Raw genomic sequence first — 23,283 nt, forward strand, 5'->3', positions numbered from 1 at the left:
TTAATATTTATATTTGTCGTTCATTAATTTGCACCAAAGCATGCTTTGAAATTTGACCGACAGTTTGCGAAACCCTTGCTCCTTACTGTGAATCCCTTTAGGACCCAACCAGAGCCTGTGTTTGCAGAGGAGTCAGAGGAGGATGAGGAAGCTGACAAGGAACCAGAGTGGAAGAAGCGCAAGATCTGAGGCTCTTCAATAGCAGCTCATCTTATACAGGACAGCAGACAGGGTGGGCTTGTGGTTGGATATACAGCAGGTTAACCACAAGGTCTCAGGATCAACCCCAAAACAGAGCCACTGTCAGAAACACTGCACAGGAGCATCAATTAAATGGCTAAATTGTCCAGTCTCTGTCCTCCCTTAAGGAGTCTTTTTAGAGCGTATGTATAGTATTTATGTGCGTGCTTCTGTGTTAAGGGGCAGCACATAAACGTGCTCACTTTGCAGCATAATATAATATAGGTTTATGTTCCTCTCATTGCAATTCATCAACCACTGGAAGAACTTGGCTTTTTAATGTCTTTTTTTATGATATGGACTTTATTTTCATCATGTCTATTGTCCTCTCCTCCCACATCTTCCACAGTTTGCTAACGCCTCATAAATCAGCTCCAGATTTTGTGGCCTGGTGCTGCTCATCAGTTATGAAAAACAGTTTGCTAGTTTGTAAAAAGTTAATTGCAAAGAAGTATAAAAATTGCAGCCAATTTTACGGCAGAATTTTTTTTTAAAGGGTTTCGTGTTTTAAAGCTGTATGGTTTTTGTTGGCTGTGATACACAAAACATCATTCAATCATCTGAGAATTCAGATTTTTTCTACTTACTGTTTTCCATCTCTGAACCTAAATAAAGGAATTTGTATATTCTTGTTAAAACAGTGAAATTCAATGTTAAGTCTGGAATCATAGATCTGCTTTTATCAAGTGATCAAAGAAATGCTTTTGCCAAATTTCTTTCTTTTCTAGCTCAAACCTGCAGATATACAGTACATCAAGTCCTAGTCAAAGCCTGTGTTATGAGTCACTGCTTCAAATAAATTATTTACAGGCTATTTTTTTCACAATTCTTAAATAAGTGATTTAAATTTACTGCAAGTGCTACAATCTCTAATGTAGATGAATCAAGGTTTGACTAAACGATACCATGAGATGCAACCTTAAGTTGAAATTATTTTGTCCTATAATAGTAGTTATAATAATAGTTGTACTATAAGGTCAATAATTAACTTCCAAATGGCTTCACACGTACAGTATATGTTTATTACATTGTGTAATATCTGTAACTCTTCTGTTGTCTTTGCACTCCTTAGCGCACCTATGACAGTAACTATGTGGCAGATCTCTTTTCTTTTTGAATTCCTTAATTGACCTGCACAGTGTCTATAAATATTCCAACAAACAACAACATACTGATCTAATGAAACCCATATTTGTATTCTTTATACATTTCTGTGGAATGCAACCTCTTCCTGCAACAACATACTGAGAGCACATTAGAGTGTGTTTGTCTCTTATGCACAGCTCTTTAGTAAAAGGAAACATTTGAGTCATATGGTTAATTCATCTTATTAAATCCTACATTGCCAGATTGTGACCCTTATCGTCTGCACATTACATATCGGTCATTCAGCTGGTGTTTCTACTCAGTGGCTTCCAGTGGGTGAAACTCTAGCTCTTAAATTCCTAGCCAACCAAAATTACAAGCAGACAATTGAATGTCTCGCTGTCCTGGCAATCCTCCTGTGGCAGTAAAACGAATGAGACGGAGACATTCTAGGATAAGAAATATGGAGTGACTAGAACAACAAGTGATGTTTTTAAGAGCAACTAAAGTGGAGAGGAGCTCAGCTTCATGGGGGGTGGGAGGACCGGGGGATGGGGGGGCTGACGTCAAGCTCTTCTTGAGAAGAAGAAGAGTTCTCAGCCAGCAGCAGGAGGTGAGGAGTCACTGCAGTTTGATTCAAGTGGGATGGTTAATCATTCCACCACCAGCAGAGAGAACAGACTGGGGAGAGTGATGAACCAGTTGGCTCTTGGAAAGGAGAATCTGGTGTTTGGACGTCATAAAAATACATTTTCACAGTGACTGCCAGTGGTATCTAACCATGCAGAGAGTTTTGGTTTTATATGCTCAGATTTTCAGTTTCATCTCTGAAACTTTTCCAACACCCACATTATGACAGATGTAAATCAAAGTTTTTGTGATGCTCAAACATTAAAAAGTTACATTTGACCAACTCAGCACTAATTTGTCTTCCAAAAAACAGACTCCTGGTTATTCAGCATTATCCACAGACCTCGTAAGCACCGATTACTGTCTGGCACAGGTATCATGGAGGCTAAAATCACATTTAACTTAACAAGAATAGAAGAAATTGGACCCAGATTTGTTGACTTAAGTGTTGTCATTGTTGACAAATCCCTCAAAAAGACCAAAACCAATGAGTTCGTTCATCTCTCAGTACTATCCGACTTTCTCTCTCATGTCTGTGGCTCTCAGCCAAAGACAATTTGTTCCTTCTAAAGACTTCAATCTTACAAAATGCATCATGAATACACACTTACATTTAAAAGAATAACTTTAAAACAGCTGGGCACTGTGGCTTTTAACACATTACTCAAACTGCAGTAAATTGTATATTTGTTCTGAACTATTTTAAGCTGTGGATTTGGTGCACTAGTGAGTATTTATGGAAGCAGGACAGTGTACAGTATGTAGGAGTGACTCAAAATAAACTACAGCTCCCATGCTTATCATCATTCAGGAATATGTCACCCAGTGTGACAGTGTGGCTAATTTATTTGCTTTTTTTTAATCATTTTTTTGAATACAATTCAGCTCTATTCCATATGAGGAATAAGCTTTATCAGGCTGTAGCTACACAGATGATATTTGTTAATCAGTTCATAGTTGGTTTTGGTCTTTTACTGGAATTTGTTGACAACATAAAATATAACCAGACTTATCCTCCAAGTCACAAAGATTCTGAGAAAAGCTAATTATTTTGACTCAGTTAAATCTTGGTACACAAAAAAAATGACAGGAACATCATAAATATTCAATTACAAGGCCTAAGCAAGTAAAGTAACTGGGCCTCAGTATGTAAAAAATATTTTCAGTTTTGAAAATGAGATTTTTAAATGTATCATTTTAATGGTCAGTATTCAGAGGTCAGAAAGACTTGCAAATTAACTTTAGACTTGCTATGACAATAACTGTGACTTGACTCGAGACGACTCTAAGCTATACATCGTATACACACCTTGAGCCCCCTGCTTAATGACTCACCGTCTGAACCTCTGCCATTTTCTCATCAGCATTTACATATCTTCTTTGCACAGTGGAAACATTCTTGAGCTCCTTGATTTACAGCTCAGTGCCGCTTTACAGCTAGCTTTTGTTTACTGTATGACCCCGGGCTGGTGTTCAGGAATGCAGAACAGGAGGGGACACCGCGCTGTAGAGGCCATCTCTCAAACCGTCCCCGCAAGTCTCTATTTAACCCAAATTTTCATCCTCAATTTTACATGATGCTTGTGTAAACATAACCCAGGCAAATTAGCACCATCTGGCACTGAGGGGATTATTGTGCATGGCAGAATACCAGACCAACGCTCGTTTAATAGAAACAAGTTTAATTCTGTAAAAAGTTATAAAATGAATATTGTACAAAAATAAAGTTTGCCGAGAGCTTTGGTTCTGTAACACAAAACAAGTGAGACGACATGACAGGTATGTTTTTTTTCACAGAGGTGTTAACACAAATGCAATCCTTTCTTCTAATATTAACACTGAGGATTCCTTTGCATTGTTACCTTTCGCTTGTTTACCTTTGCATCAAAACCAGAGGACTAATTGCTAAGAGACAGTTGAGCAAACAGTCATAAAGATGAGAGAGCTTGTGGTCACAGTTTACACACTTTAATGTATGGTATCAAAGAGTAGCGAGGCGCTCTGAGGCTTCTGGGAAGTCTCCTAACTGCACATTCTCATCTGGAAAGGCTTATACACGAATCAGTTGTTAAAGGGGAAGATGATCCAATTGATGAGGTATGCTGTGATAAAAGCTAGAGGTTTTTTTTTTTTCCCCTCTCTGTGTAGTGTTTGGCCTAAATTCAGCTTGATGCAGTGGATTTGTTCTGTGTGCAGGGGGATTACACAGTAAAGCTGGCTTGCTTGCTGCTGGGTGGGCACAGATACCTTGGTCCCTAATCCGTGCTAACATCAAGACCTACCCGAGGACTCTCTTTGTTCCACTAAAGCGGTCCCCTCGCAGGGTCTCGATGGGCACAGCAACATGCTTTCAAAGAGTTCTCTGTTATCCCGGATGTATATTTCCGCTATAGTTTGGGAATAAACTTGGCTGAACAAGTTATTGCATGTAGAAAAGTGTGCTGAGCCTACCCATTGTCTTCCCTCTGTAATTCCAAAACATATTCTTTTGTGGAAACATCCAGTCTTGAGATATTTACATCAGTGTCGCGATGACAGTCGCTACAGTAGCTAGAGCTTCCTTAAACCGCCTTCACCAAAATGCCTTTGCCGGCGGGGTTATTTGGTTAAGACTCATATTAGAGGATCACTTTCAAATCCCCTTTCAGGGAGTAAGACCTGTCTGTCAGAGCCGAGACAGAAACACAGGCAGTCCCGTGAACTTTAAAGCCTATTGGGACAGTAACTGCTACAAAGCCTTTGCTCAGACTTGGTGCAAGGCCAGAGTGAGGTTTCAGGTAACGCATGCTGATAGGCAGGCATTCTAGCAGCTTCTGTACTTTGTGACTCAAAGGATGGATCCTCAAAGGCACCTACAGATCCTCAGAGACCACTACTCTCATGTTGATTTTATATTTCTATTAGAAGATGTCATGACTCCTCAGAGGAAACAATTCTGGTCAATTGTTTGGAGTGACATTAGAGCTATTCTGGATTATTAATTTGAAAGTTGTCTTGAAAATAAACAGCAGCAGAGTTGTATGTCTCCTTGTAAACATGTAAACGGCATGTGATTGATTGATTATGAGTCCCAGGTGGTGTGAGTTGTATGGTCACATGAGGTTAATGTCCTCCCAAAATGTTCCAAAACAAAAGATCAATTCAAACAAAAAAGCTTCTATTGGTCCCCTCCTCTATGTCTCTTTCTACTCTTGTTTAACTTGATAGTTAATGATGATCTTTTTTTGGACGTATGGATTGAGATACCCTGGAATCTAAGTGAAGCGAATAAGCATTATCGGGATGTGTGTGTGGGTGAGTGTTTTGCGATTCTGGATCACCGTGTAAGATTATGCTTGAGAAAAATGCTCCATTTTGGCACCATCCAGGACAAAACAAAGCTTTTAAATAAATAAGAAAAATGACAATTTCTTCTCATAAAATGGATTGAAATAAATAACAATAAGTTAATTCCATCTTAATAAATATACCTCTTACACACATGTGTATATATATGTATATAGTATATATTTATATAAATGATTGGATTTCATGTTGATGCGTTGCACCAAAAAAGTCTTTGCTGAACGCTGGTGTGGTACTTCTCATCCCTTGGCTCTGAATGTAAATGTCAACATCCAGAGTACGCAGTGGAAGTGATTTAGGATGCAGCTGAATATACTCCTCCAATCTCCGTGAGTCTTAGGAGCCAGTTATGGAAAAACTGATGTTCCTGGGAAAATGAATTCTTCCAGGCAAAAAAACCCAAGTTTTTTTGCGCTCATCTTTTAAGAAAAGCCCAGTGAGCAACTCTGGAAGTGTAACAGTATTGTTTCTTCAAATTGGTTCACACCTGATACGAGTACGGACTGTCAAAAGTTAAATGTACAGTTTGCTTTTTTTAGCGGCTGCTCCGATGTCTTTCAGGTCAGAGATCTGTCAGTATACTCACCTGTATTTGATGATTACTGATAAAAATGAGACGCATTACACTCCCTTTTCAGCCTCATATGCCCATTTCCAACAGTGATTTTCCTGCCTTTGCTGCGCCAGCTTGTAAAAAGGTGATCCTTAGTTCACTGGTGCTGGTCATGTCTGTTATTTTGTCACGTCAAATGTGACTTCCTCAGACACAGCCACACTTCCTGGCAGAATGCTTCTTCAGTGTGTGATACACTACGTTGTCGTCCAAGAAAGATAAGTCATCGTCAAAAGCGATGGGCCGACAGCAGGTGCGAGAGGGCGTGTCCTTGTCCAGCTTCTTGTTGTGCGTGAGGTTGTTGAGGATCTTGTCATAGTTGGTCTCCGCTTCGACACAGGGGCCGCTGCAGTACCGGAAGATCAGCTCCTCTTTAGTCTGGTAGCCCAGCCCCAAGTCCGTCACATTGAGATGGACCTCCTTCAGCAAGCAGCCTCGACTCTGCACTGATATCCTCTCTCTCCCCCTCTCGCCTCGGCCTCCTTTACCGCCTCGGCTTCCCCCTCGCCCCCGACTGCGCCTCCTGTCGCTGTGTCCTCTGCCCTCGCCTCTCGATCCTCCTGTGTTTGCTGCTCCCCTCTGTCTCTGCTCTCTCCGCCCCCTGGGGCCCCCGCTGCTGGGCTCTGATGATCTCCGGAGTCTGCCGATGGTAGCCTCGATAAAATCCATTACATCATCAAACTGCTCTGGATAGGGACCTGTGATGTCATCTGGAAGATAAAGAAGAAACAGGTTCACCTATAAAGCTGGTTTTAAAATGAGAATTTCAGCACCGACATGAACAAAGAATCACTTTCTGAAATGATTTACTGTGATCACAAGCTGTATGAGCTGTGAAGACAGAATTATAACCACCCGTGTGACAAGACAACTATTAAATATGAATAATAACACAGCATGGGGGCATTAAACATTGCACAAACATAAATTTCAACAAGGAATGTGTGAATGCACATTAAAAATTATGTGGTGAAAGTTCGATAAAGGCAATAAAGTTCTAAAAAAAAAAAAAAAAAAAAAAAATTGTGGTGAGAAAGAGCAACATTATAGACCGAGACTAATTTAAAAAATACTAAAATATAAGGAGTATTTACATAAATTTAAAAATGCAGATGAAACTGTATGCACATAACCTGCAAAACTAATAATAATAATAATTCAACAAACCATCTGGACTGAGATACAATTTGTGCAGAAAAAAATGATGAACATTGCTGTTGACAGAACATGTTTATGGTCATATGCACGGCTAAGTGTCCAAAAACACGTGCTGACACAAATTCAGACAATGTCCATAAATACTGAGAAATGTGCAGATCAGAAACGGTGCATGCTGATTTATAGATTAGTCTCAGGCGGAGGAATGCAGAGAGCAGTCCAGAGTTTGTTCACACGGACGTGCAGGTGCCCTGCTGTAACTCCTTCCAACATGGCTGAGAGTATGTTGTGGGGATGAGTTGGAGGCTGAAGGTCAGAGGGTGTTATCAGTTCAAGTTTGAGATTTGTTTTGGTTAGAGAGGAAGACAAAATAGCATGAATGGGATGAGGGCAGACTTGATATTGCATAAATAACATGGCCAGACATTGAAACAGACGATGATACTTTCACCACTTCAACTATACAGCATTAGTTAGCAACTGCCTGTATTGAACCAGGAGGCGCAGACCAATCACACCACCACAAGAGATGCAGTGTGACGTTGTTTTTTTTAGTTATTTTAATCTTTGATGAATGTAATTTTAGAATGCTGAGACTTCAAAGGCCAAATAAAAGGAAATCATATGCTTTGAGTCATTTGGATGGAATAGATTGTAATCCGCTCAAAAATTCAAAACATGCATCAGCACAGCTCTCTGCCATCTGCTGCGAGCGGCGATGAGGCCAGCTGAAAGTCTTGGACCCTCCTGCGCTACATGTTGATTCTATTATAGAGAAACATCTCTCCTATGCCAATGTCTGAAGGTCTGGTGACAATGAACTATGAAGATCAAGGACGCATATTGTTCTGAAATAAATCAACTAATTACAGATGTGTGCGTCTGTGCATGTGAGTCATCATGCTACATGTGTGTCAAGATGTCAGGGCAGCGGGGTGCGATGTCTGGCGGGTGGTGTTGTGGTTAACGCGGCCTCTCTGTTACAGTGTCACCTAACTCTCCTCTCTTACCTGTTCCTGTGGCAGAGCACAGGCCACCTGATCCGCCTGTGCTCCACAGCTGATTGGGCCCCCGCCCACATATCAGGTGAGGCAGGGCCAATCTGTTTAGACACACCTGCCCTTTGATTTAGACACCTCCTATTGTATGTCATTTGACAGGCAGGGTTGCTACAGTGTACACCTGCTGACAGACTGGGCTGTTGGCAGCAAATTGAGTGATTCATGGTGCAAGTCTTGCCACAGTTTTATGCCACAACCCTGCAGATTCAATACTAAATAATCAGTAATCACTTGGTTTTCTTTTAGCATGTTTTTCTGTTGCCTGCGTAGATTTTTGTCTTAAATAGAAACCTTGTTCTCTGACTTTACGCGCAAACCGAAAGACCCACCCCCTCTTTGAGCCACAGTGTTGTTTACACTATTAGTGCATAGTTAATGGTCTTGGGTTACACAGCAGATCAGTGATGTCACCGCCGTCCAAACAGAATATGAGGTGGCAGCACAAACATTTGTCCAAATGTTCCATTCCTTATCTAGTTCTTGGCCACGTTCACTTATATGTGAAGATGATACAGTGTCACATTGATCCAAACAAAATAAATTCCTGCCCACGGTTGCTGTTAAAATGAACATAAACACAGAACTCTCACTTGATGCTTCAAACTTTCCAGTGTTGACCAGCCTCTCTCCACAGAATTCCCGTGATCTGTTTCACCCTGCCGTCTCTAAAACATGCCATGATTTCTGATTTTTGGCAGATGGGCAAAGGTCATGGGTCTCTAAGTCGCAGAGGGGCAGAGGTGAACATAAACAATGGGAGAGAGCTGAAAATGTTTGGGATCAGAGCTGTTCATACTCGTATTCATTCTGCTTGCTTGTTTTGACATCGGTGTGATGTAACCCACAGCAGCAATAAAACACAAATTAAGATCTTCCATCTGATAACCTGCCTTTCTGACATCCTTATCAATGTAGGACTCTCCAGCAGTCGCTCACCCCACTGCATATTACGTTATGTGCTGTTTCTCAAGTGTAATTAGTCAAGAAAGGCCGTATTACTTCCCAGGAAATTGACTAACACACATGACTGAATTGCCCCGGCATAAAATGCAACCTATGAGGTAATGTGCTCCTGACTGAAATCATCTCAAAAGTCAAAGCACAGTAGTGCATGCCAACAATTATTTCCTTTATCTTTCAGTTGCTACAAGTTGCATGTTGTTTAAAAGAAGTTTGCACAAACAGCGCATGTCTATAGTGTGACCCCCATATGGGCCAATTATCCACCATTCAAGAGACTATCACAGTGACTGCACATCACGAAAACATTTTGTCAAAACATGCCGTGCGCCTTACATTGATCCTCCATGGAGATCTCCTGCAGGTTGTGGTCTTCGCGCTGGAACTTTGGCTGGTTGTCCTCCACAGACAGGGTCGCAGATTCACTGTAGCTGCTGGGGAAATAAGTCCTCTTGGCTGGCTGAGTGTTTTGGTAGAGAGGCCGTGTAGCAACAGAGCTCAGGAGCAACAAACACGTGGCCAAAACATCCCATAACTTCATCTTAGACTCAGTTCCTATGAAGAAGGCTGCAAGGAATAAGAGAGTGTGTTTTATTTCAAGTAGGGAAACAAAACAAATCAAGTAGCAACAAAAAACATTTGAAATATTTCTTAACATCACGCACAACAAGAATGTAGGCCAGGCTCTGGTTTATAATGAAGTCAGCAAAGTGAGATTGTGTTGTGGCCAGATCTGCCCTGACTCATTCTGTATTAATAACTATGTGTCATCATGTCAAATCTTTGATCATTCACTTTGTCTACTAGTGGAGTTTCTTGTAAATATCACTGCAGACATACCAGAAATTCCCAGTCAATAAATCACAATGAAACACAGCCCATAATAAACATAAATAATTCGATATACCTGATGTAACATAACCACAAACTATAAAAACAATAATGCGTAAATTTGTGCGTAAAAGTACTGCATTGTTTTACAATTACAAACAACATTTGTGATTAACCAACAACCTGATACTTTTTTATTCTCTCGTGAAGGCCAGACTTATTAGGATTATAAGATGATATATTCATGTTGAGGGATCAGTTCAGCTCTTGCTACTTGTAATGAGGCACGGAGGGTGCGCCTCACACAAAAATGCGTTGGTTAAAGCACGCACCAAAGCGTGTTGGCAACGATAGCCTAAATAATGGTGCGAGTTGGCCAGATGGCGATCCCCAAAGCTTACGTGACTCTGTCTAATGGCATGTTGAGTCTGCAGTAAACCTAAACAGCTATGCATGGATAAATACTGGGCTTAAACATGCTATGCAAAAGTCCTAACAACTGTTTTCTACAAATGCACAAGTTGCATTTCTCATCTTTATTTCAACGAAAATCTCTAAAGTGAGGCTCATGTGTCCTTGGCGCACAAATAATCAGAGGATATGAGAGTATTTTATTTTACACTCAGTAATCATAACATGTATAATGTTTCACTTACCTTAAATATGGCCCATGCAGACCTGAAACTGGCTTGGCTGTTGGTGTTAAAATCCAAACAGAAAACGCGACTCATTTAGCGTCCCAAGCTGAATCAGCTACAAAATCGTTTTTTAACAGCCGCAATCCGAAAATTTCCTTCAAACGAGTTCAAATTCAGTTTATGTCCAAATAGGGGGGGAAAAAAGGTGAAATACCGCACAGGTGTGTTTTTCATACTTCGATCCAGCGCACCAAACCATGCGTCTTCCCACACTTTGGAGTCCAAAGGTAGGTGGTGGAGAGAGCGGACCAAGTGCCACTGCGCCTCGCGGGGTGCAGTTGCAGTCGCTGATTAATTGGATGCTACGTTTCCACGTTGGAAATCCGAGAGAGATCCACCATCTCCGACTGAAAGTAGTCCAATGAAGACATCAGCCTCTCCAGCGCGTGTGAGGTGCAAAAGGTGCACGATATATGTTTTCCAGAGTGCGTGAAGCTCTTGTTTGCCTCTTGATAAAAACAGAGACCGCGCCGTTATATCCAGAAGTGCGTTACAGTTTCATAATCGCCAACATTTGACAATATCTTGACATGGTAAGCAACACATATGGGGGTATTTACTCTCCATTTTCTCCAGGTCATATAGCGCCTATGTTGCTCGAAGGGTTTCCACACGCGCTGTCCTCATACTGGACTGAAGCAGGACAGATGTCTGCGCATAACACCGCACCGGGCGCAGAGGGCAGTTTGGAGAGATTTATAGTTAAGTGCGCTCTGACGTTTGGGGCAGTTGGTGTCCGCCCCTCTTTTATAGATCCCTGCAAGAGCAAACTGTGAGTAACAGAGGTCCGCATATCTCTCCAAACCACCCCTGGAGCCCCGTTTTGAGGAGCGCAGTTTTCAGATGTCTAGGGGATTATGTCACACATCCTGATGTCCTCGGATTAGATTTCAGTATGCGGAATGCGATTTGGAGATGTTCTGTTGCGATGCATGTTTCTAAGCTGATCTCCGCGCACAGTGCGCACCGGTGTCAAGTTCCGTCTGATGGCTACACACATCTCAAATTTAAGAGTCCCGCTTCACTTGCTATTTACTAGAACATATTTGTAAATACGCAGACGAGCATTTAAGGAGCAGTGGACACTTTGATAGGAAATGACAGCCTATGGAGGAATTTCCACTCCAAATCTATTACACAAAAATGTAATTCACAAACACCTCGGAGCATCTGGTCATTCAATAACAAGTTTCTTGTCAAGGTGAGCCCGGGGCAACACTGCACAGACCACAAAAGAACTAAGCTGTGATGTGGCACCTGAGAAAGGCTTTCTATCACCCTTCATGATTTACAAGCCACACTTACCTTTCATCTTCTGCAAAAAATGAATTCCACAAGTTACACAAGTCCTTTAAATATGAAAGTAATTTGTGTTAATGTGCCAGAGGAGACCAGCTCCATCCAACAACTAAACACACGCTTTCCAAGAAGCATTCTGGTTTTAGTTTAACATGTGAAAAGCTGCTAACGATGGCTGTTTAATAAAAGGATGAAAATCCCAGCACTGACACTTTTAATCCACGCTGGCTTATCTGTTTTTCATTGGTATTAAGGTTCATGCTTGTTTGCTCTCGGGATGAAACTTCTTGTCAATACATGTTTTCTTTCAAGCATTTATGTGGCGCCCTACCCATTCTTAAAGTATCTGCGTTGTACTGAGCCAAGTCCTCATTGTATGGACTCTTTTCTGTTATGTTCTCACATGGTTTCATTGTGTTGCTTGACAGCTACTAATGTTTCATTTGTCAGGATACAACTGTCTGAATTCATATAATTTGTTTTTGTTTGTAACTTTATGGTAGTCTGGCCCTGACTCATACCCCCTTTCACAGAGAGTAATTATTTTTGCACAATAACAAAAAATCTCTGGTGTTTTGAATGAGTTCGTGTGTGTTTTAGTGTCAGTATAGACGCACTAGTGACATTCTTCTGTCATCATTGTCCTGCCATTCCACTCTTTACTATCAACCAACATCTTGCAATAGGAATGTTCTAAATGTATTAACATGTGGCATTTATATATTACAAAAAAGTAATATTATTGTCTTGTAAACAGTGACTCAATAAGCTTCCTCCCTACATAGTGTTGATGGTTACAAAGTGATTACTGAATACAAATTTAACAGCAGACACAACTATAATAACATCATTTGAAATATCTAAGTTGTCCACACTTTTACTTCCGATATTGAGATATGACTTGGGTAAACTGTATGAGCTGCTCTGTCATAACTGAAACTGAGCCCAGTCCCTGTGATTTAGGTGTTGCAGCGATCCTTCCCATCAGCGGCCATAATTCACTCTGCCTTCCTAATCACTGAAGCATCACACTAGCCCAGAATAAGCAATAAGTGGACAGCTTCTTTACACACATTATTTACATGCAAAATAATCATTTTTTTCAACAGGAATGTTCTGAAAACACTGGGTGACGTTCCCTTGCCATTGCATGCTGGAATAGCCTCCAGGCTCCCATTTTACCCCAAACAGGAATAAACTGGTAAAGAGAATGAATGAAAGGAAATCTGTGCTTATATAAACAAGCTCAAATGCATGAATATAATGTGAACTGGCATATGGTTGATTATAATAAAAGACTGAGTCATTTGAAAGCAGAGCCAGCGTTGTCAGACTCGTGCGTGGTTCTTCGAGGTTAGAGAAACATGAGCTGAAAAGTGCATTTATGCCGGCAAAACTGCTGTAATCACATTTATTTAATTTACAATCTCATTATTACTTATGTTATTATAAAACTGAACTGATATTCTATAATCAGTCTGATCTACAACTAAATCCAGAAATAAAGACTGGTCCAACGATAGAAATTCATATAGAACATTACTTTATTATTATATTTTTAACTTTTATCATTTAATTCTCTATCAAATCTTTATGGTTACTGTATATATTGTATAGTCCTAAAACACATAGTGTATATGGAAAGCATCATATTTTAAACATATCATTGTACAACATATACTTTAATCTACTGTAAATCCAACACAAAATTACTTCAATTGCATTTGTAGAGGAATATTAGAAAAAAATAAGTTGATTAATTGACAGAATTTTAATAATCACTTAATTTTTAAGCAAAAATGCCTACAATTCCCTGGCTATGGTTTCCATTCTGGTTCCAAATGTGTATATTTGTTTGTCTTCTGTGATAATACATTGAAAATTTTTGACTGGTGGTCAAACAAAACAAGCAATTTGCAGAGGTCAACCTGGGCTCAGGGAAACTGAAGCAGACATTTTAGCACCATGAAATACATTTTATTAATGACTGGGTAACACGTCAGTGCATATGACATGTCAGGCAAGTGTAGGACACAGCCTGCTCAGACATATGACAGACAGAGGCCGTATTGTTTATTGATATCTGCAGCAGTGTCACCAAAGGATTCCTCTGTGACCCTCGTCTGTCTCATCCAGACAGAGTTGTGAAGATAATGGTCACTGAAAATAGAACCATTTTAGAGAGTTCCTTTATGTGAGAGCGCTGCGCAGTCTGAGGGTGTCATGAGTCCCCTGAGCTGAATACTTGAGTGACTATAATAAATATTAATTTGTTTGGAGGAGAAACATGAGTAAGCTGAACGAATCACCACCACATGGGGTGTGAGGAAGAGACTCGTCACTCACACAGAGGAGCCTTCTTCCATTATTTGTGCCACTGAATAGACAAGCACCTCAATTTTTGATGACAAGCCTCCGCAGAGCACTAAAATTCCCTCAGATGGAAATAACAAGTACTCCCTACAGGGTTTATGGGAAAATATAACAATACTAGTGCAAATAATGCAAATCACTGCAGCTGTTTCTGTTTAACATAGAATTGTAAAAAACGAAAAAATACAAAACAAATGTTGCAGATGGCGAATCGTTTTTCTCTTTCTACAGGTCTTTGGGTATCTGTCTCCTCATGTTTGATAATGAAGTGTTTAAATCATTATGTTTAAGCTCGACGTGATATGACAAACAACTGGCAACTTGTTCATGGTTATGTTAATATGTTTTCTGCCTCTTGATTCCATGAGTCACTGTTTCATGTAATATGCAGTAAAAGTGGGACATCTGTGGGCCAGTTTAACATGTTCTTCATTCCCACTTAACAACGTTTTCTTTGATGTCTAAAAAATTACAAGACTATGCATAATCCTCAGAGAAAGATGACACAATAAATAAAACTCAATGAACAAATCAACTGAAGACAAACAACAACTGACATATTCATTTACAGCATTATTGTGGTTTAGATGATTCATATTTTGACGTCCTTGCCGCACCCACAAGTGGAACTTGGAGATGGTTAAGATGAATACAGCTTCATCAGTATTTTGCTTGTCACTCATGTTTAAAAATCTGTTTTCATATAAAAACCTAGTGTGTAAAAAACCCACAGCTAGCTTTGTTCATAAAGGTGTTGTAGAAAATGAGCTGGTGTGCTCAGTGCAGGATGGTGGTGTGGGACATCTTTTGCTTTCACCAGTTAAGCCAATTAGTACCAAGTGAGCATTACTATAAATCCATAACAGACTTCCATGGATTGTTGCAGACCAGCTGCATCCTTTCATGGTGATCAAAGTGTGCCGTGTTTATACTTCTATATTGGATAATTTCACTGGGATAATACAATGTCACAAGTACACATCATGCCAAAATAGTTCTAGGAACAAGAGAGTGACTTTGGTTCACACAGGGTGCACAATGTCTTTTTAAAAAGCAGCAGGAACTCTATGAGATTATTGTAGTTATTGAATAAAATAAGAACATCCACATGAAATATGTTCTGAACATTTGCTCAAAGTAAATACAGTATACTGGATTGTATTGGTGTACAGTAAGACCCAGTAAAGTGCACGGGGCACATACCATGTTACACATGTTGTTGATTTTATTTAGGTTTTTATTTAACAGTGGTTGAATGTAACTACTTTTTACTTTTTTACTCAAATACTGTGCTTAAGTTCAATTTTGAAGTACTTGTACTTTATTTGAGTATATATTTCAATTGTATGCTAGTTTATACTTTTGCTTCACTACATTTCAGGAAGAAATGCACTTTTTAATCCAGATTAAGACACACAAACCCTGTGCTGATATTATAAAATATGATTCATTGCTATAGATTAAACTACACAACAGTACATAGTTCACCGTTAGCTTGCACTTCACCAGTCACAACATTAAAATGTTTACAAGTCAATGCATCAGTATCAATAATCTAGTGATATAATATGTAATATTATAACACTGACAGGAGCTATTCCACTGCATAATATTTTAGTACTATGCAGATGTACTTTCACTTTTTATGACATTTTGCTGATAATACATCCGTACCTTTACTTATGTAACATTTTGAAGACTAGACTTTTACTAGTAATGGAGTATTTTTACATAGTGGTATTGCCACTTTTACTTAAGTAAAGGATTTGAATACTTCGTCAACTGCTGATATTTGATGCTGTTAAAGAGGACTAAGAAGCCAACCAGCGTACTAGTTTTGCACGTCAGTAAAAAAAGAAAGCATTTTTCTTTTGCTAGTCATTATAAAGGAGGAACAGGAATTCAAAATAACTGATATGTTGAAATCACTCTCAATTTACTGACCTATATTAGATAAGTTGATTTTTGCATAATTTGATAATTTGGTGATGAGGGCAGTTTTTTGGAACAAACATCAGCATCTGGCCACTGATAGAGACTGAGCCACCTATAGCACACCACATAATCTTGGTGTGAACAATAAAACTTTTTGTGAGTTTGTGTGAATGCAATGAAAGGAATACATATACTATACAATATGATGCAGTGAAATAAACATTGCATTTATGAAGCTAATAATAACACAGTGTCTGAAGGGTGTAACCCAATTCTATGATCATTTCTTAAACTGTAGTTTACATTGGTGCTGTATTAGATTTCATTATACTGCAAGGTGAACCTACTGTAATATTGAGGATGGAAAAAAAATAACTGAAATCTATAGCATTGCATTATCAAGGTTTTTCTTTCATGGTGCCCATTCTACGCACAGAAGCCCAAACTCCTTATCACAGTGCTTTTGGCATTTATGCTGATCAGTAGCCTCTCATTCTTATTCTGCAAGAAGTTGTGTGCAGAAGTTGGCCGTTGTCTGCCAGAGTGAGCTCAGCTGTCAGCGGGCACAGAGCCCTGAATCACCCTTGGCACAGTGGTGGAGAGACAGAGAGCAGGTAGTCAGGCCAGATACTGAAGGATTCACATAGCTTTCAGCTTATCCATTAGGACATGCTACAATTCAGATATGGCTCGCCGCCAAATGCCCAGCCATTGTGGCATTCAGTACAGTATTTCCATCTGTTTTACTCATTGCTCAAACATTTCATATGAGTATTTGTTGGCATCGTTCACACGCAGATTGAATGCATGCAAAAATACGTGCTTGCATGTGTATGTGTGTGTGTGTGTGTGTGAGAGACTGTGCGTGTGAGTGAGTGTGTGTAAATGAGATCACTTGGTACTATCAAAGTGCAGGCAGGACTATGACACTGTTATAAATAGAAGAGAGGAAGTAAGGAAGGTTAAATCTCTCAAACACAGATACTAAAAGTGTAGCGGGAGCCGTTTAAAAGCCCACATGTCCTTTTAGACCTACAGTATTTCAACACGTTTAGATTATGTACATTTTTTGGCATACCCTTGCTACATAGTGTGGATGGTGGACTGAGGTTGTCACATAATTGAAGTGTACTTATTACTTATTAAAGCTTTTTAATCAACTATATGGGCTGATTAAAAAGTTACTTCTGTTTTCTTCTCAGGGTGAATGCTATATGAAGGTTTAGACTGTTGTTACATTGCCGTAGCCTGCTATAGCTGCAGGGTGTGTGAAGAGCTTATTATTGGTCAAGGGTGAATTATCACCTGTGAGCAAATGGGAATCCAGTAAGCTCTCTCCCACGGACCAGTGACTTCACTGGGCTGTGATGGAAACGATGAATTTGAAGGTTCTTCAAGTGGAGCAGAGTGTTGTGTTTTTAGTCTGACCATTCACCAATACCGATGAAGGATTTAGGGAATAGTTTTCCTCGAGTATGAACGACCAGACAGGCAGGATACATGGATAGACTTTCTGGGATGCACTCGGGACAGCTTGAGTTTTGCCCAAATCCTGAACACTTCCAGGTGCATCTGTGTCCATGAGCGTCTGCATGACAAAAGATGGATTGAAAAAGGAATTTCACAGGAAATGTATAATTTATTATACGGTGGGCCATATGTCCAAACATACACATAACACTATGCCTGCGGAAACAGCAAGAGTTTCTGTGGTTAGATTGATAGAGCTGCTTGACATAATATTTTAGTGCTATGCAGACGTACTTTCACTTTTAGTATTATACGCACATCACATTTTGCTGATAATACTTCCATACCTCTACTTATGTAACATTTTGAAGACTAGACTTTTACTAGGAATGAAGTTTTTTACATAGTGATAGCACCACTTTTACTTAAGGATTTGAATACTTCGTCCTGATATTTGGTGCTGTTAAAGAGGACTAAGAAGCCAACCAGCAAACTATTAGAGAACTTCAGTAAAAAAAGAAAGTATTTTTCTTTTCCTAGTCATTATAGAGGAGGAGCAGGAATTCAAAATGACTAATACGTTGAAATAACTCTTCATTTACCGATCTATAGATAGAGTTGCTCGACCCCTTTAATTCAGCCCTACATCATCCTTCACTGCCGGCCTTCGACAGCCTGTAATCCTGACCGCTGATATCTACCTGGCATGACTTTGACCCCTGACTTTCGGCAGCTGTCAGTGGTGCCCCTCATCGAAGAGGGGACATGTGGGATACTAGCACTCCTCCCCAAGGTGGCACAGTGTCAGACTCTATACTGGCTTTACGGTTTTTAGCATTCAAAGAGCGTCCGACAGGGCCTCCTCCTACCGTGTTACTAAACAAACAGGGCTGGCTAAGTGCTGATCACAACCACTGGGTGAAGATGAAAAGCTCCCTGGGGAAAGGGACGCAGTTACGTTGCTTGTTGTCCATTTGTTTTATGTATGTGTATCAGTTTACATATTTTGAAGCGAGCTATTTTGATTATAACCTCTAGCCTTCAAGCCTGCTCGCTGCACGGCTCGGCTAAAAGTGTGAGCGCACGAAGATGGGTCTTGACTTTCACAAAGCTTCCCTGTCCCCAACGTAACAAGGTCACACTAATTGGAGAAGGAAGTGGTGAGGATGTCTTTGGGACGGAGCGGCAGAGTTAGAGAGTGATAGCAGAGAGGGTCAGATCCAGTTTCTACTCTGGTTCCCTGTTCTAATCCAGCCTGGTATGTGTTGAGATCAGAGCAGGTCTCTTTCACTGCAGCCATCCGGTGGCGGTGCAGTGGGACTTGATAAGTCTGTATTTCCTGCTGCTCATTCACTGTAAAAAGCACTAGACGACAGTCTGGCGGAAGCTCCCCTTGACAGCCAAGTTCACCAAAAGAAACTTAAAATGAAGTGACCCCACAGAAACAGTCCCACAGTCAATTTCAGGTCCTAACCCCTAAGAAACATGGCACTAGACAGCTGTGTGTTCGCCTTGATGTATTTATGTCAGCTGCTTACATAAATACACTGTGACACACATACACATTCACACTCATACACGTGGGCCTGTGTGTTAAGAGTGCATGCACACACAGTTACAAAGACACACACTAACACATACACACACACATACATACACTGACACACATTGAGGCATAGACACACACAGGCACACACACATATCATGCTCACTGTCAGTAATACCCGGAGGATATTATATCTATCTCAGCAGACTGGACAGTTGATCAGAGCCACTTTGATGTAAATCACGTAGTGCAGTCCTCTCGGAAATTGCTTGAATTGTAAGTATTAGAGAGGAATCTTGTTCTCAGATTAATCAGTTGATACACTGACTCACATCTGACTGATTCATTCACAGCATGTATTTTGTTTATTTTTTCTCTTTTTTGTACATTTGATGGTTTTACACATTAATATGCTGATTTAGATCTGTAGGTTTAGAGTCAGTTGGGAAGAGTGCTTTATCTATGTGTTCAGCAGCTACAAAGATCGGTCCCCAATGTTTTTAGCATAGCTTAGCATTAATACTGAAAGCAGGTGAAACTGCTATCCTAGTGCAATCATGACATGAAAAAATGTGTCTTTCAACAACTTCAAATCTGTGAATTTAACAGCAAAGAAGTGTTTTCTTAGAAACGTCAGAGTTGATTCTGAAGTCAACCACAAATAGTGTTACAATAGGTCATTTTTTGTACTTCATATTATATACTGTATTCTGCCAGTAACCATATGCTTATCCCACACACCCAGGTCAGAAATCACATAATTTGACAATGCACAACAGTAGTGAATCACTTTATGAATTCTGCATAGATGAGTTTGATGTTCTAATACTCCTCACCCATTGCAGTCTGGTTTATAGGTGTCCTGTACTGACATTAATGTGCATTCTTTCCATTAAATAGACTGACTAAGTCACTCCAGACAAAAGTTATAATAATCCTGCATTGTCCCATAATGCTTAAAAATGCACACACACCAATACTGCAAGCTGACAAGACACAAACGCACACCTCCGTATGTAGAACATGGCTCACACACTGCTAGGGTTAGAAGTTCAGATTTTAACTGGGGCCACCCATGTTAAAATGTATAAACTCCTGGTCCTGCCAGGCAGTCCAAATCCATTAAGGACAGATGTGGACGAAAGTGAGGTGAACTTTTCCAGCCCTGACAAATATGACTCATGATTATGCTAAACAGGATGTGGTGTCTCCCTGTGTTTCACATTTCCCTATTATTAAATTACATTACCACTTCAACACTTTACAGACTCGGGTATGAGGAGTATTAGCAGATACTGTTACTCAGTCATACCACTAGACAAACACTGCCCAGTTGCTCTTGTAATGAAAAGAAAGGTGAGTCAAATGTGGCTTCAACCTTGAACTTTTGTTTTATGAAAAGCGCATAACAAGCGGCTTACAATAACAAACTGAATGGAGCTTAAAAAGAGACAATTGGCTGTAATACCACAATAATCTAATCAGTTCACATGGGAGTAGAGGTTATGGGAAACTACTCTTCCAAGGTCAAATAAATTAGTGATAGCTACTGGTTGTAAAGTGTAGGTGAATCTCAGCTGTAATTTATTAGACTAATTAAACAGTACAGCCTTGGTGGTATCTTATTAAAAAGACAGCAAAAATGCAACTTGACACAAACCTAAACCACTTTAATACCTAGATTTAGAAATATTCTGCTTTTAAAGAACTTCAGATTAATAAGAATAACATTAAGACACAGTGTTGAACCAGTGTAGGTGTGTCTGTTCTTACCGGGATTATTGGCAATACTGTCGAGTGTAAACTGCTGATAAAGAACAGACAATTAGGATGATGGGATAATCAAGTATGTTATCGTCTTTATCAAAACATGGAGATCGGGTTTATTGTTTAGCTCCAAGGACAAGAATGATTTGTAGTGACTCATCTGGGGGCGGAGAGAAAATTTCAAACTCTTTTCATTAGTTGTTTTGAGTCTACCTGATAGCTGAAGTATCTGGAGACGTACGCTTGGGTTCGTAGGTCAAGGTTCAGGTGTCAGATGCTGAATTGCTCTGGGCATGCTTTTGTCTAGCCTCTTAAAGAAAATGTTTGTGAACTTTGTCAAGAAATATGTCAAGTTCATAAAACACATTTGAGTGTAAAGTTACAAATTTTAATTCAGTAACATTAACCGTTATCAATTTTATTCATCCATTCTAATCTAAAGGCACTGATGAGAGATCGGTACTCTTAAAGATTGGTGCGACGCATGGCAACATATGAACTTTATCATGACTGTAACAAGATAATCTGGCGTCATATCACACATCACTCCCATTCCGAGACACTTTACCAGTTTAAGCCTGAAAATACTACAGCTGTCTTTTCTGACCTGTGACAGGCGATCTTGCTGCAGGTTAGGATGCTGAGTCGGGTTCATGTTACTAACAATTGGTATGTGCGAGTTTGTGTGTAGAATCACCAGCAACACTATTTGACACGCTGAAACAGCTGAGAACACTATGGATGAACGATAGCCTCGTGAATGGATGTGACAGATAGGTAGATATATGGTTATATGGATAGTCAGACAGGTGATACATAGATAGCTAGACAGATACATATAAAGATCTTTATCAAAGTGTTAAAAAAGATGTATGGCATTGTAAAGTAATAAAATTCAGTAAATATAAAAGTTTCGGTTCCTGTACGGTAAGTTCAGAGCACCCTTTGTGGTTAATTATAGGTCAGCTGAAGGGTCAATTATCCAACTCTCTGTGAGGATCAACACACTCATGCATTCCTTTAGAAATATTTTTCTGCTCTTTAAAAAATACTGTTTTCACCAGGGGGACAAGTGCGCAGAGGGTAAAGCTTTGGAAAGAGACGACTATCGTATTTCTAATACATTTCTTCTCAGAACAGAAGAATCTTTGTACCTGTTGCAAGTGTAAAACAGAGAGGTGTCAAAAGTGAAATGCGATCGGCATATCTGACAAAGGGGAAACTGCTGTGAGGGATCAGTTCAGAGACAGAAAGACCCGGCTCCCCGCAGCAGATGGCAGCTTTATCGTTATGGCCGGGGGGGAAGAGACCCAAAGGAGAGAGATGCGAGACCACAAAAAAGGTTGGAGACATGGCTGGACTGTGACACATGTCCCACTGGCGGAGGGGGATTTTACTCACCTGGCCTTTGGTGTGTCATCATGTTACCAGTCCTGTCATGAGCCTCCACCCTGTCCGCCTGCACTGTATTGTTCTGTGCTGCATGTGGACAAGAGAATAAAAGAGAATAGATAATGAAAAAGAGAGATGGCTAGGCAGTGGGAGTGAGCCACATTTTGGGCTATTGTTAGGGATGTATCTTTTTTTAACACTACTCAAGTGAGGGATAAAGCTGATCAAAGGGGTATAAATGATTGCTCTGGTGGCTGCTGAGGCTCATCTGTTGGTGAGGTAGTGAGAGTGAATAGAGTGGGGGGGTCTGAGGTGCCATGTAAGAGGAACAAATGATGCTGCAGATGCAAAATCTTGTCAACAATATCATACTTCATTGTGTAGATCCTGAAAAGACGCACCTGAGGATCGCTCGCTGAATACCACACCTGGGCTATGTTTTTATAACTGAAGAATTGTCCAATGTCTGTCACCATCATTGAAACTAACTACACACTAAATATACTTCTTGTATGTAGGACATCAAGACGTTTCATAGATTTAATGACAACTTTTGTTATGCTTTTGCACAATGCAAGAGAAAGGGAGAGAAAGGGAGAAAGAGAGAGTGTCTGATGATCTGAGGGGAAGAGAGCGCCTTAGTCATAACACACCCCAGATGCGCTTAAGCCCAAAATAAGCAATAGTTAAGACTAGTCTTTACTGTGTTGAGTCCTATTTACAATGATGTAAAGACAACCCTTCACTTGCACTGTGTAGAAAAATGTGCATCCTCAGAATTAAACAGATCAAACAATGACGGTGAAACACAAGACAGTTGACCGGATACATTATACAAGAATTGAAACAACTGGAAACATGATACACAGGATTTACAGA

General features: G+C 40.0%; 2 protein-coding genes across 6 annotated transcripts in view; one reads left to right on the plus strand and one right to left on the minus strand.

Moving 5' to 3' along the window:
* Positions 1–886, plus strand: part of LOC121885962 (WD repeat-containing protein 70) — a 40,805-nt gene extending 39,919 nt beyond the window's left edge. Inside the window, exon 18 of the mRNA XM_042395815.1 lies at positions 102–886. Coding sequence (XP_042251749.1) covers positions 102–189 — 88 coding nt within the window. The 3' untranslated portion in view covers positions 190–886. The remainder of the gene's footprint in view (positions 1–101) is intronic.
* Positions 887–2,780: 1,894 nt separating this feature from the next.
* Positions 2,781–23,283, minus strand: part of gdnfa (glial cell derived neurotrophic factor a) — a 55,163-nt gene continuing 34,660 nt past the window's right edge. For 3 of the 5 annotated variants that reach the window (XM_042395818.1, XM_042395820.1, XM_042395821.1), the window contains 3 exons: positions 22,414–22,491; positions 9,430–9,660; positions 2,781–6,624 (listed from right to left, as the gene is read on the minus strand). In XM_042395818.1, coding sequence (XP_042251752.1) covers positions 6,062–6,624; positions 9,430–9,660; positions 22,414–22,491 — 872 coding nt within the window. In that variant the 3' untranslated portion in view covers positions 2,781–6,061. The other 2 variants (XM_042395822.1, XM_042395823.1) reach the window with 2 other exon arrangements.

The sequence above is a fragment of the Thunnus maccoyii genome, chromosome 19 (assembly GCF_910596095.1).
Source record: "Thunnus maccoyii chromosome 19, fThuMac1.1, whole genome shotgun sequence".
Lineage (NCBI taxonomy): Eukaryota > Metazoa > Chordata > Actinopteri > Scombriformes > Scombridae > Thunnus > Thunnus maccoyii.